Source organism: Coenobita brevimanus, chromosome 57 (assembly GCF_032717465.1).
Source record: "Coenobita brevimanus isolate Jiangsu-jjx chromosome 57, ASM3271746v2, whole genome shotgun sequence".
Taxonomy (NCBI): domain Eukaryota; kingdom Metazoa; phylum Arthropoda; class Malacostraca; order Decapoda; family Coenobitidae; genus Coenobita; species Coenobita brevimanus.
In genome coordinates, this window is record NC_137010.1 from 28,509,479 (window position 1) to 28,522,512 (window position 13,034).

The window sequence follows — 13,034 nt, forward strand, 5'->3', positions numbered from 1 at the left end:
GAGAATAAAAAAGTTGTGGGAGAAGGAAGTGCCGGAGAGAGAAAGGAAAAGAGGAAGAATACGGGGGGAGGGGAGGGAGAAGAGGCAGGCACGATGGAAACAAGAAAGTAGTTAAGGAAAAGAGAATGGTAGGGAGAGAAGGAGAGAAATGGGAGGAAAAAGTAATAGAGAGAGAGAGAGAGAGAAGGTAGGAAGCGAAGAGGAGAGAGACAAAGATTAGGAAAAGACGGAGTTCAGAGGAGAAAGAAGCCAAATTAGGAAAGTAGGAAAAGAAAAAGAAAGTATGGAGGATGCTATGAAGAATGTAAGATGTTGGGTGAAGGAGGGAAAACACTAGAGAGCATGAACACAGGAAGAAGATGGAAAAGAAATAATGTGAGGAGAGAAGAATTGATGGAGAGAGAGAGAGAGAGAGGGAGATGAGGGTTTGGAAAGGAGAAAAAGTAGGGAGAGAAGAAACTATGTCGGGAGGAGGAAGAGGCAGAGGAGGAGGGAGTTCTAGAGGAAGAAAAGAGGAGGAGGAGGAGGAGGAGGGAGTTCTGAAGGAAGAAAGGGAAGAATTTGGGATGGGGAATGGAAATGAGAAAATGAGGGATGTGGGGAGGAGGAACATGGAAGGAAATATAAGGAAAGAGGAGAGGAGAATATGAGATACCTCATCCGGAAGGAGAAACTGAGTAAGGAAGCTTTGGAGAGAAAAGGGCGGTGTGGAGAGAAACATTCAATGAAAGTTAAGAAAAAGGAAGAAGAGAAATAGGAGAGAAGGAAAGCAGAGACAGGCAAAGAGGAGAAGGGAAATGGAGAAAAGGAAGGATAAAGAAAGAGAGGACAGGCCACCACCAGATGGGGTAGCGGGAGGAGGAGGAGGCTGCGGCGGGAGGGTGACAGGAAACTATATAAGTCTGGCCCTTAACATTCCCGCCTTCACTCCTCCGCCAGTCACCAGTGAGGTCGGGTCTTCGCGCCGCTCCTCCCCAATTGTGAATAATCCCATATAATGTACTAAGGACGCATTTTGTACAGTGAATAACCTTGAAAAACCAATTGACAGCGAAGGCTTGGGAAGTTTCCGCAGATATGAGGATTTTAAGGTACGTCCACAAAATGGAAAGTAGTTTGACAGGCTGGTTGCTGCTTCACCAAGGCGTCGAGTTTCTTGTTTGATTTTCATTTAATTCTAACGGTTGATACGTCACATGGCGGATTTCTGGAAGTGGCGAATGGAAGTATAAGAAACCCAACAGGTGAATCTACTGAATCGTGCAGTAATCGTCTACAACAGATGTATTATAAGTAACTACAGTCTTACTGTAACCCGTTTAAATAACGGGTAATGAAAATGTCAAGGTGTTCCGTGGTTGTTACTTTTGCATCATCTGACATAAGTCAAACAATTTTGTTCATCATATGTGCGTATTTTTCGTTTGGCCTAAATATTATTCCAGTATATTTCGAAAACGGAAAGATTTCATTCGACCTAAATACAGACTGGAATTCCGTGTAGGACGTTAAATCCGCAACGATTATTATTTCTTTTCGTTTTATTTGGTCCAAAAGATAATCGTTATTGGAGAACTTTGTGGGATGTATGAGAGGAAACGTTCAGTAATGCGTGTATAAGAAACTTGAGAATCTCATGCGAACAATTGGTAATAATCCGGAATGATGTTATGCAGTTTTCTTAAGGTGTAGTGAAGGTAGTTTGAAATATGTCCTGGTATATTTACGAATCAGGGGCTGTAATGGAAACTGTCCCCACCCCTTCACTACGAGAGGTTATCCTACGTAGAATAAAGTCGTGCGGAAGCGGTTAAGAATTTGTAACTGTAAAATGCTCACCCCTGTTATTTCCATCGAGGTATAGGGGTCCAAGGCTAGGCTGTTGTGGCTCTGATCATATAAGTGTAGGAGGCTGACCGTGCACACCTGATGGCGTTAAGAGATGGGAAAACTTACAGTGGCTTTCGTGAGTTTCGAAGTCATACGCAAGGCGGCCGGTACTGCATCTTTCAACTAACCACTAGGCGTCCAGGGGTTAGGTTACTAAGAACGCATTTTGTGGCCTTATTAAGTTTATGTGTTATCTTATACTTTTTGTAAAGTGAAGATGTTTTTTATCGTTTGGGTTCACTGGTTAATTACAACACCGTAACAGATTAAGTAATCGGGGAATTAGTGTGTGTGTGTGTGTGTGTGTGTGTGTGTGTGTGTGTGTGTGTGTGTGTGTGTGTGTGTGTGTGTGCGTGCGCGCGTGCTGATTGGATAACTTATGAAGCATGTAAATTGGCTTTTGAAAGAGAATGTAATAAACATGGAATATTGTTAATGAAGTAGCTATACCGGATTCTGCGCGCGCGCGCACACACACACACACACACACGAACCGCAATGCAAATGATAATGTTTCAAAATTCATCAGCCTCTTAATATAAATTCAGTTACAACAGCTGCCTGCCCTGTCATATCTGCCTGTAAATTGGAACACGTGAGTTATAGTGATAAGTGTCATTTAGCCTGTGTGTCTTGTCCCAGGTGTCTAATACCAGAGTTGATCCAGGGTTGGCACAGAAAGATCCTCACACCCCTCTAGCTACATTTCCTTTTGTCAGTGCAGCCCGCCTCCCTCAAGTATAGTTGAATGCACAAGCTCGTGGTACATTGGCTAGGACGTAGTGCATAACAGTTACGATTTTCAGGAAGTCTGCCTATGTAGCTGGAGGGCATCACACACCCTTGTAATACGGGGCGGACTGCAGCCTCTATTTTCAGACTAAGGCTGACAATTCAAGCTTCAATACCAGGGATTTTTGTGCTTAACTGTATTCTTGCAATGTTCTCCCAGTAAATTATACATAGTGCTGCCGGTGGAATACATTTCCGCGACGTGGCCGAGTGGGTAGCGTGCCTGCCAGATCTTCCGGTCCCGAGTTCGAGCCCCGCCCAGAGGTCACGAGATGAAGGGGAGAGGGTGTCGTTGTATTAGGCTTGTACCCGTCGTCAAACTAGTATGAACAGAATACTCTAAAGAATGCTTAGTGTTTCCTGCTAGAGAAAAAATGGCAGTGATAAACTCTGGTCTATCTATCAATCTGATGCCTGGTGGTGCATCCATTAAAGGGCGGGTTGGACAGCTGGATCTCTAAGCATTAACCGTAACGACCCCCATCTTACATCCACAGCGCCCTCCATCCGTTATACTCTCCTGCCTTGCCTTGCCCCTCCTTTGTTCTGCATCCTTGCTTCCGCCACACCAACCCCTTCACCCGGAGTACTTCATTTATGTTTTATCCTCATCACCAACTGACGATTTAATATAGCGTTTTATGATATCTTTTATATTATTTTTAGCCCCTTCAGGTCGACAGGTTTCCCCAGAGTAAAATATAATGTTGTGGAGGTAGCAGGACTGACACGGAAAATGCGTGGTGGTAGTGGAGGGGAGAATTTGTATGTGACTGGAGGTAATAGGTGAGGGTGAGGCAGGGAAGGTGAGGGTGAAGCAGGGTAGGTGAGGGTGAGGCGGAGGAGGTGAGAGTGGGGCGTAATAGTAAGGTAGTACTGGTCTACTGTGTACTGGTGGTGAGACAGCTGACTTACCGAACAACCATACCTACCAGGCTTCCACCATCTTCGTAAGAGATATTTTTTTGACGATGGCCATCAGCTTCTTACTATCACCATCTTTACTGGCCTAACTACCCACATCCCTACTACCACAACTTCCAGCATCCTGACTACCACAACTACCAACATCTCTGCAACCACAGCTTCCACCATCTTTGCAGCAACCACCTCCACCATCTCTGCCATAACTACCATACCACCACTTCTGCTGTCATAATTACCACCATTCCGACTACCACAGCTATCACTTACCCTACTACCGCAGCTACTTACATTTCTCAGTGTGTAATTACCCTCGGCGCTCCAGGGGTGATAGTGGTTGATGTCGGAATTGTGGTAGTTCTGGTAGTTGTCACACCATTTGATAATTACATGTGAGAGAGAGGGTTAGAATGATGGTGATTAGAGAACTATGGTAGTGGCTTTAATGATGACGGTAATGGTTGTAGTAGTGGTAGTTGTGGTAGTGCGATGGTGGTAGTTGTGGTCAGTGGTCGTGTGATGGTTGCAATAGCACAGTGTCATTGATGGTGGTTGTTGAAACTGTGGTTGAAAGATTGTGGTTAGCTATGGTTAGAAAGACACTGGTGGTAGCTGTGGTGTGGGGTGATGGTATTGTGGAAGTAGTAATAGTTGTGATAGTTTGCATGGTTGTGATTGTTGTAGTAGTAGGGGTAGTTGTGGTTGTTATGTATGAGTGGATGTCGTAGTTGATTGTGTTATTGTTAATGGTTGTAGTTGGTAGATGTGGCTTTACTTAGTGACTCTACTTGTATTAACAGTTTGATTGTGCAAGGGTGTGATTGCAGTAGTATTGGCTGTTGTGGTAGGAGCTGTGATTGTGGTAGTGGTGGTATGATTCTGAGAGTGGTTCTAATTGTGATATGGAACTGGGAAGGTGTAATAGTATTGACTAGGTTAGAATGGTAGTTGTAATTGTAGTAGCTGTAGTAGGGGATTGGTAATGGAGTGCTCCTTGGTTTGGTGGTATAGTGGTAGTGATTGTGGTAGTTGTGGTGGATCAAGTATCTTCCCCAGCATCACCGGGTCACACGGATAGCGGCGTCAACATCACAGGTGTAGCATTCGACAAACTGTATTTGCCCCCTCCCCTTTATTTTTTCAACATCATCTTATATTCATATGTGAATATGTATATAAAGTCATCTGAATGATAGCATTGTTGACAGTGTCCGCGCACTGTTTATCATCTGTATAACATTATCTGGCATTTACTGGCGTACGGTATGTTACGTCATTTGTCATAATAAGATTAAACATCATCATTTAATCTTTTAGTTTCACTAGAGTATACTCATCTTCAGTCCCAGGATTGTACTTTAGTTACTGATAATATATTATTGACAGTGATAAAGTGGAGCATTCGCTAAACTACATTTCGCCCCAAATTGTTTTATTTTTTTAAACATAGCCTTGTAGTCAGAGTTGAATCTTCTCATCTTAACATCATTGTTACCGATAATATATTTCGGAGTTATAGTAATATCTGGTTGATTCGTGAAAGTCAGAGAGCCGAACGAGAGCGAGGCCGAAGGGTCCAAAAAACTGGTTCCATAATCCCAAATGTTCTTGAACTTAAGTTGTATGAAGATCACTTGTTTATAGTTTTGCCTTCGCCCATACAGCTTCTATACACTTCACAACACAAGTAGAGAAAGTATTAATGTGAAAAATTCGAAATGCAAACGATTCCTGACAGCAGCAAACCGCCAAGGGGACTACTCTTGGGAGATAGTTAAGACCCTTTATAACTCCGGTGTGGCTTGCAGCAAGGTGACGCTTTGGTTCTTGCGGCGTTTCATCTTAAGGTCGACATTCCTTTTGCAGTTTCCCGTTTTGTCGGAATCTGACGTGATTACCCCTTCACTACGACGACAAACTTTCTTTTATGTATTCGTGTAGCTCTCAGACGATTATATTTTGGGTGGTAAATGAATTGAAAGGGTTTGATGTAGCCTTCATTAACCTCTTCAGCCCGTGAACGTGTATTTATATTTTGTTCTTGCAGTCTAATTCATAAGACCAAAGTGAAGGGTCACAGCCTTCATTAACCCATCCACAACAAGAGGTCTGGCCTTTAGTGAATACAGGTTAGCAAGAATAAAAGCAAAATAACGTCCTCAGGCTGAAGGGGTTAGGAGGCAGTAGACAGACAAATAGATACCGGTAGGTAGATCGGTAGGCTGACATGGTTAGTACATGTTCCTGAGCCCACTGGAGCGGAGAGAAAACTAGATAGGGAGAAGGAAAAGTTGCCTCCAGCGGCGTGTGAAAGTGTGTGTGTGTGTGTGTGTGTGAGAGAGAGAGAAAGGCAAGTTCGGCGTCACACTGACTTCTGGTTCCCACGGAAGTATTACTGTTTCGGTTAAGGTCGATCTCGGTGTTATTAGTCCATTAAAAACCACCGTTAATTCTTGCAGTACGAGGAATTTTTTTTCTGTCGCCTGACGATTTTATTTAGCTTAGAGGAATCCGTCTCGTAGGGAAGTGGTTGGATGAGGTTCGGTGTTGGTGGATTAATGTTTTTGTGTATATGTATGCAGTTATTTTGTAGAGCTGTAGAGTGGCGTCCATGTCAGGCGTGTGCAAGCCGGTCGCTTCAACAGGTACATAGTTACTAATCCCTGGTGATAGTAAAGAAGCAATGATGCCCACGTATTCCCTGTGTCGTAGAAGTGGTTGAAGTAGAGGGCATCTTACACCTTATGGCGACCCTTCCGCCCCACACTTGTGTTGCAGTCAGCCTCCTGCCTCCCACAACACAGAAGGGACGGCCATGATTGTGCCTGGATTTGCTTTCCTACGTTATTTTTATCCCCAGCGAAATCCAAGATCCTTTTGATTATGAATATGGAAAAAAAAAAAATTACCTGCGATGATGGATATGGTTTGACTGCATAATTATGCCTTTCTGGATGTGCTGTAGCTCAGTGGAAAAAAGAAAAACTGACAAGGTGGCTTCGGTGCTTCCGAAATTGTACGTTCATTTTGTATTATCAAGGTAGGGTTATGATCTTATAACACTAAACAAAGTTCTGAGTGTTCATAATAGCTGTTTGGCAATATATATATATATATATAATTTGCTGTGAATGTGCCAGAAAATGTGGCTACTTATCAACATGCGGCAGCTGCCTCATGAGTGAAGTAACACGCACGTCCCAGTATATCGTCTACAGTATAGTCCCTCATTGTTTCAGTGTGCACTTTTTTTTTTTTTTTTTTTTTTTTTTTTTAGTGTATGACCCCTCCCCCCACCGGAGTGGAAATGTGCAGTTGAGGAAAATTATCAGTGTTGGATGCCGTTCTTCCAGTTCTTGTTACCGTAACGTTGTCAACAAACTGTTTGCTTTGTCCACATTTCTGTGGACCGTAGTTCAGTTGACTTAGGAACCTCCTTAGAGACCCTGTCACCACCGTGTTGTAGCTTTACTTCCCGTTAACATACTGGATTTCTTTGTATTATTGATGCAGCTTGTGGCAGTAATAGATACAGAAAACAAACAGTTGAATATTTATTCAAACCATGCCAATATTACAAACTACTGTGGCATACAGTACAGTAATTAAGTATAATATATAACGCGATTCACAAAGGGAAAAGTGTTCGGGACTATTCCAAACCCATTATAATATAGCCTTTTGTTTACGTGATCTACATCCCACAGGAACTGGAGTCAGCCTCTTGCATAATGAAATGAATGAAAGTGTAGCCTGTTATCGCAGCCTGCTCATAATAGCTTTCCTGCTTTTGTGTTCTTCCATTTTGTGTTGTTTTAGACCGTATAGCAAGTAGCAAGGCAGGCTTTGTACCACCCCATAGCCATATATGACACTTTACCATTCTCTTGTACGCTACGCTGCAATTGTTTAATATTAAATTTGACACAGTTTGCATCAGTAACAAATAACAGGATGGTGAGGCAGTGTTCAAATTAAGTAACCACGGAAGAGTATTTATGAAATCTCCAAAGACTCTGAATATAAACCTTGATCCTACCCTTTGCATGTAACTAGCGTGAGATTAGGGTTACGAGGACGATGGTGCTAATTGTCGTGTTTGTGTGATTGTGAGTTACGCTGATGATAATGGTAATACTGCTCTCCTACAATTATGTTTATCCATTTCCTTCGTCTGGATCCTAAGTGTGTAAGAGTGTGGCAGCAAGTTCAGGACGGCATTGTTGATATTTCTCATACTTAAGTTTTCTCTTTTCCTGCTCGGAGATAGTGAGAACGGGATTAAGATTAAGATTTGTGTTACCAGAAGACTGTGGGATATTACCTACGTGTGTTATATCTTTGCTTTGCTCTCTCTCTCTCTCTCTCTCTCTCTCTCTCTCTCTCTCTCTCTCTCACACACACACACACACACACACACACACATTTTTATGGATGTTTATGGTGCAGATCATTTTCTTTCTTTTTTTTTTCCTGAAGGGGGTTTGGGGTAAGATTCCGTGATATTTTACAGAATATCGATTTCCGAACAGTTGTATATATACCTTTATTTACGTTTTTATTCATTTAGTCATTTTGAAAGGTGAGTTTTTGCGCAGTTCTGTACCGGATAAGTTATGAGATGAATCAGCTGTGTTTGTGTGTTCGTTTGTCTTCGCTACCGTAGGCGCGTAGCAAAAAATTTTACTCTGCCGCAGTTCTCCCCACGTGAGGAGTATGACGTGAAAAAAGCTGTTTGTTTTTACGCCAAGCTTCAGTAAGATTGCGTAATTAATCATAGGGATACGAAAGAGTTGTGCTTACGAGGGCTCTCAGCTCGTCTCACTACCGAAAGATTTGGTGCCATTGAAAAAATTTGTTTCACTGAGCACCACGGTAAGATTGTGGAATTAATCAGTGGCATGTTTTTAGCTGGAGTTATTCAGATTCCTTTCGTATATAATGCATTGCAACACCCTCAGCCCCCGGATGTGTATTATTATTATTATTATTATTTATTATTATTATTATTATTATTATTATTATTATTGTTATTATTAATTTATTTTTTGTAGCTTTGGAAAAGCTTATCGACTTGATGGATCAGATACAGCCTAAGTACACGAGGTAAAGCTATTGTACAGATTTGAAGCGATTTGTGTGTGCGTGTGTGTGTGTGTGTGTGTGTGTGTGTGTGTGTGTGTGTGTGTCGTCAATGAATAATCACTCATGTATGTTTCTTTGTAAGGTTGTATAGTAAGTCGGCAGCATATTTCGTTAGTCAGTGTAACTATAAAATTAGCCATAAAAGTATTTGCGTAAAAGAATATTGAACTACGAGTCTTCCGCAGTCCGACTTATTTTTACTTTTTTTTTTTTCTTCTTCAGGTACAGTTAATATAGCGGGATAAATCAGTGGCATTTATTTGAGCTTTTGGTTGCTTTGCCGTCTAAGGTAATGGAGTAAATTAGTTCCCTTTGAGCTCCTAAGTACTATTTTTTCCTGTTTGCTCTGCCGCCGCCATATTGGGAATTAAATCGGACTTCTTCTTTTTTCGTTTAAAGTACCGTTTGGCTTTTTTTTCGCTGTGGAATTCTGAAATTAATCGGTAGGGTTTGCTTGAATTTTTATAAAGTACACGATATGTAGCATACTTTGACAGTGTAAATTCCCTTAAGGTTAATACTGTAATCGGCCGACGAGGCTTCTTAGTTGAATTATTGTGCGCTTTACTGTATATAAGTGTGGATCTTATTTCTATACAAAGCATACGTAAGGAATGTCTCCGTAATATAAACAAGAGAATGTTAACGTATCACAATGAAGTAAACCATATGAAAGTTGTATCGTTGTCTCATGGCAGACTAATAACGTGTCTTGTAAAAATGTACTGGTGACGGGGCTGTAGGCGTACTGTGGGCCTCGTATACACGCGAATACACCTCTCTCTACTCACGTTTTACCTGTAACCCGTATCACCACCATCATAGCTTCTTCTTTGTTAGGTAGAGTTTGTGGAGTATGTCGGTTGCGTTTGTTTGTGTCGGGTATAGCTAGGTGGATATTGCGATTGTTTTTCGAAAGAACGTGCGTTTGGTCCCTGGCTCAGATAAGTAATAATCTGATTACTTGAAAATCGTTAAAATGGACTTAACTGTTCTTCGCAAGGGCCCACCGACGTGCCATAAAGCAGCTTTACCAGTACCATAACACCATTCCTAAATTAAACAGCCAAGCATATATTAAGGATGCACGGTGGCCACTACCGCCGAAACAGTGTCATGTGAAAATATGTGCCACGTAGCAGGACTGCCAAGCCGTAGGAAACGGACTGACGAACTTATGCTCAGAGTGGGACGTACGAAAACTGTACGACAATGAAATAAATAAGGCGACTTTAACTGCTTGTTAAAGGATTGGTGCTGTTAACACCATGAATCCAATGGCGTATTTTATACTTGATTCCTTCTGCTACCAGACGATTTAATTTTAACTTAAGAGAATCTTGCCTTCTTCTGTGGGTTGGTGAAGACTAGCTTAAAACCTTCCATTTCCAAGTCCTTCCAGAACTGCATAATGCAACTCATGGGTAGCAGGAATACCAGATACATCATCGGCCTGAAGAGGTTAATGATAATCCCACTATGATGATGATGGTAATGATGGTGATGGCAATATGAGCACACCTCTTTAGTACAATCCATCACTGAGCTAGAAGGAATGGCTTTAGCAGGGTTACTGGAGCGAGACGTAAGTAGATGGTGAATGTGTTGCCATTGGATGGAGGTCAGTGTTGTGGTGTGTGTGTGTGTGTGGTCTCACACACACACACACACACACACACACACACACACACACACACACACACACACACACACACACACACACACACACACACACACACACACACACACACACACACACACTCTCTCTCTCTCTCTCTCTCTCTCTCTCTCTCTCTCTCTCTCTCTCTGGTAATGCTTTTGAATGTCTCAGTATATTCAGACCTCTTTCATAAGTGAGTCTAATTAATCGTTTTATGTCAGGTAGTAAAATGTCTCTATTTACGTAAGAGCGTAAGAGCAGTTCATTGTCATTAATTTACAAATACGTAATGACTAAGCGCTTGAAAGGAAGACGGAAAATTGAATAGTAAACAACCTGGAGGAATAAAGATGTACTTTCTCATTATTCCTTATCTTCGCAGTTGACAGCCTTTTTCTGAGATGAATACTTTTTATCCATCTGTTTATAGATAGATAGGTAGGTAGTTATATATTACAGTGTGTGTGTGTGTGTGTGTGTGTGTGTGTGTGTGTGTGTGTGTGTGTGTGTGTGTGTGTGTGTGTGTGTGTGTGTGTGTGTAGATTAATTTAGGGTATCTGATTGTCCCGTGTTGTGTCAGTATACCTCTTGTTAGTGATGATTAAGTTGAACTGGGGTTAGGGTCTTCGAGAGAGAGGGGGGGGGAGAGGAGGGCGACATAGAGCCGTGACCAGGGTTGTCTACGGAGTTAAAGTGTCAAAGGTCAACTTTACAGTGACCTAGTTTATATGACCCCACCCATACTGTGTTTGACGGGGGACACAGGTGTCTGGAGGGATACGGCATTTGCTGCACGTCTCGTATATTCCTTCCGCACTTACTCCAGCATGAATATGTATTGCCAACACATAAGCATATTCAGTTTGATATTCTGTCCTATGTTGGTTCCGTAATTTATCAATTCGGATTATTTTAATCTTTCTGCTCACTTCGCAACCCTGTTAACGTCGAGAGAACTCTGGTGTACTATTGCACGAAACACTGGACAGTATGTTCAGTGTAGAATATGTTATAGGAGTTACAGGACTAATAGTTTCACCATTAACCCTCCTGGGACCGACACGACTCTTGTAGTGTTCATTCCAACAAACGCCATACGATTTTATTCATCTGTAAGTCATAGGAAGGTGGGTTATTCGCTCCGCACCTCTGATTCTACTTCCGCGCGTGCTGAAGTAAACATGGGATAGAAACTTTCGACTCACCTGTTAGTTGCGTCATTCTTCGCTTTTCAGTTCATTTTGCAAGGTTCTTAGTGTTCCTTTATTAGTGTCTGCTTCCTCACTTAATAGTCGGCTTCTGTGCTTGCTGTGGTAAACATCACTTCTATATCCTGGCTTGTCTTCTTTCTGATATCTATCACTCTCGTATTGTTCCCGTACTATGTAGCTCCACTCCTGTTGGGCTTCCGCGCTTGCCCTAGTTGTTGTTGCTATGGCGCGTACTTCATGTTGACGTGAACCCGGTGGGACTGCTTGCTATTGTGAAAGTGTAACAACAGAACAGTCGTCTGTCAGGTATCTCACCTAAAATCCATCGTTCTTCTCTGTTGCAAGTTTCTATGGATTGTTCCCTTGTCCTCATATTCGGCTGCCGCACCAACTTATGTAATGGTGTGATGTGATAGACATCAGTCCGTCCTTTTAAACGTATCACTTTTCACTGTTGCACTTTTCTTTGTATGGTTCCTTCTTTTACTTGTAGCTCCGTATCTTTTAATAAGCAGAGAACAACTCACATGTGTGGGAAGGCTCCCCACATACAGATCTCAGCAAGGTAGAATCAAAGGCTTTTTGTCTCTAACTCTCCTCCTCTTACTGCCTTCCTTCAACCTGTCTCATCGCCGCAACGTTGCATTTTTATCGTTTTTCTATCGCTACTTCAGTGGTCACTCCTCCTCTGACTTGTCCGCTTGCATCCCTCCAACACTAAGGCTGGCGCGTAGCACCCATCTAACAACAAACTCTCATCCCTTTTCTGTCAAACTTTCTAATGCAAGAGTTAACCATTACTCCTAGTCCATCATGTATGCATAAGGTCAGCTCAGGAACTGACTCCCTCTCTCTATTTTCAACTGACTATGATCTCCAGGCTTTCAAACGCAGTGTGCCCAGGCATCACGAAATGAACGGATCTTGAATTTGGCTCTCTTGTTATCTTGTTATTGTTTTTCTTGGAGAAAACAAGCTTGCGGACTCATGGCCTTTGGTTCCTTCCATGCATTAAAAAAAAAAAAATCCCACGTTTGATTACATAATGGTGTGTTTCGCTACGACAGAATGTAATTCATTATTCGTCTTTTTTTTTTCTTTAGAAACTATGTAAGTTCTTTCTGTTTTAGTTTCCATCACACTGTTTAATACCACCACTAACCTAATTTTGTCGCTGATATAAGATAGGGGAGATTCGGAAATAGGCAGCAGTAGGACATGAATGTGGGAGAACTACCAACAGACTGCCACCATTCATTCAAATTTCTGGGAGTCTTTCCTGAAACTCTCACCCAAACGACCCACACAAGAATGCGCTTCGTAATGCAAGTACGATCCAGACGCCGTTCCATCCACTGCCGGGCTATGTTCTGACGGCTTTAACCATAAGTAAAAATGGCACATTGCCATCG

The 13,034-nt window shown here is 42.1% G+C and overlaps 1 protein-coding gene across 1 annotated transcript in view; it reads left to right on the forward strand.

Moving 5' to 3' along the window:
- The first annotated feature begins 1,056 nt into the window (after positions 1 to 1,056).
- Positions 1,057 to 13,034, forward strand: part of LOC145401949 (uncharacterized) — a 111,483-nt gene continuing 99,505 nt past the window's right edge. The window contains exon 1 of the mRNA XM_080274055.1: positions 1,057 to 1,091. Coding sequence (XP_080130181.1) covers positions 1,078 to 1,091 — 14 coding nt within the window. The 5' untranslated portion in view covers positions 1,057 to 1,077. The remainder of the gene's footprint in view (positions 1,092 to 13,034) is intronic.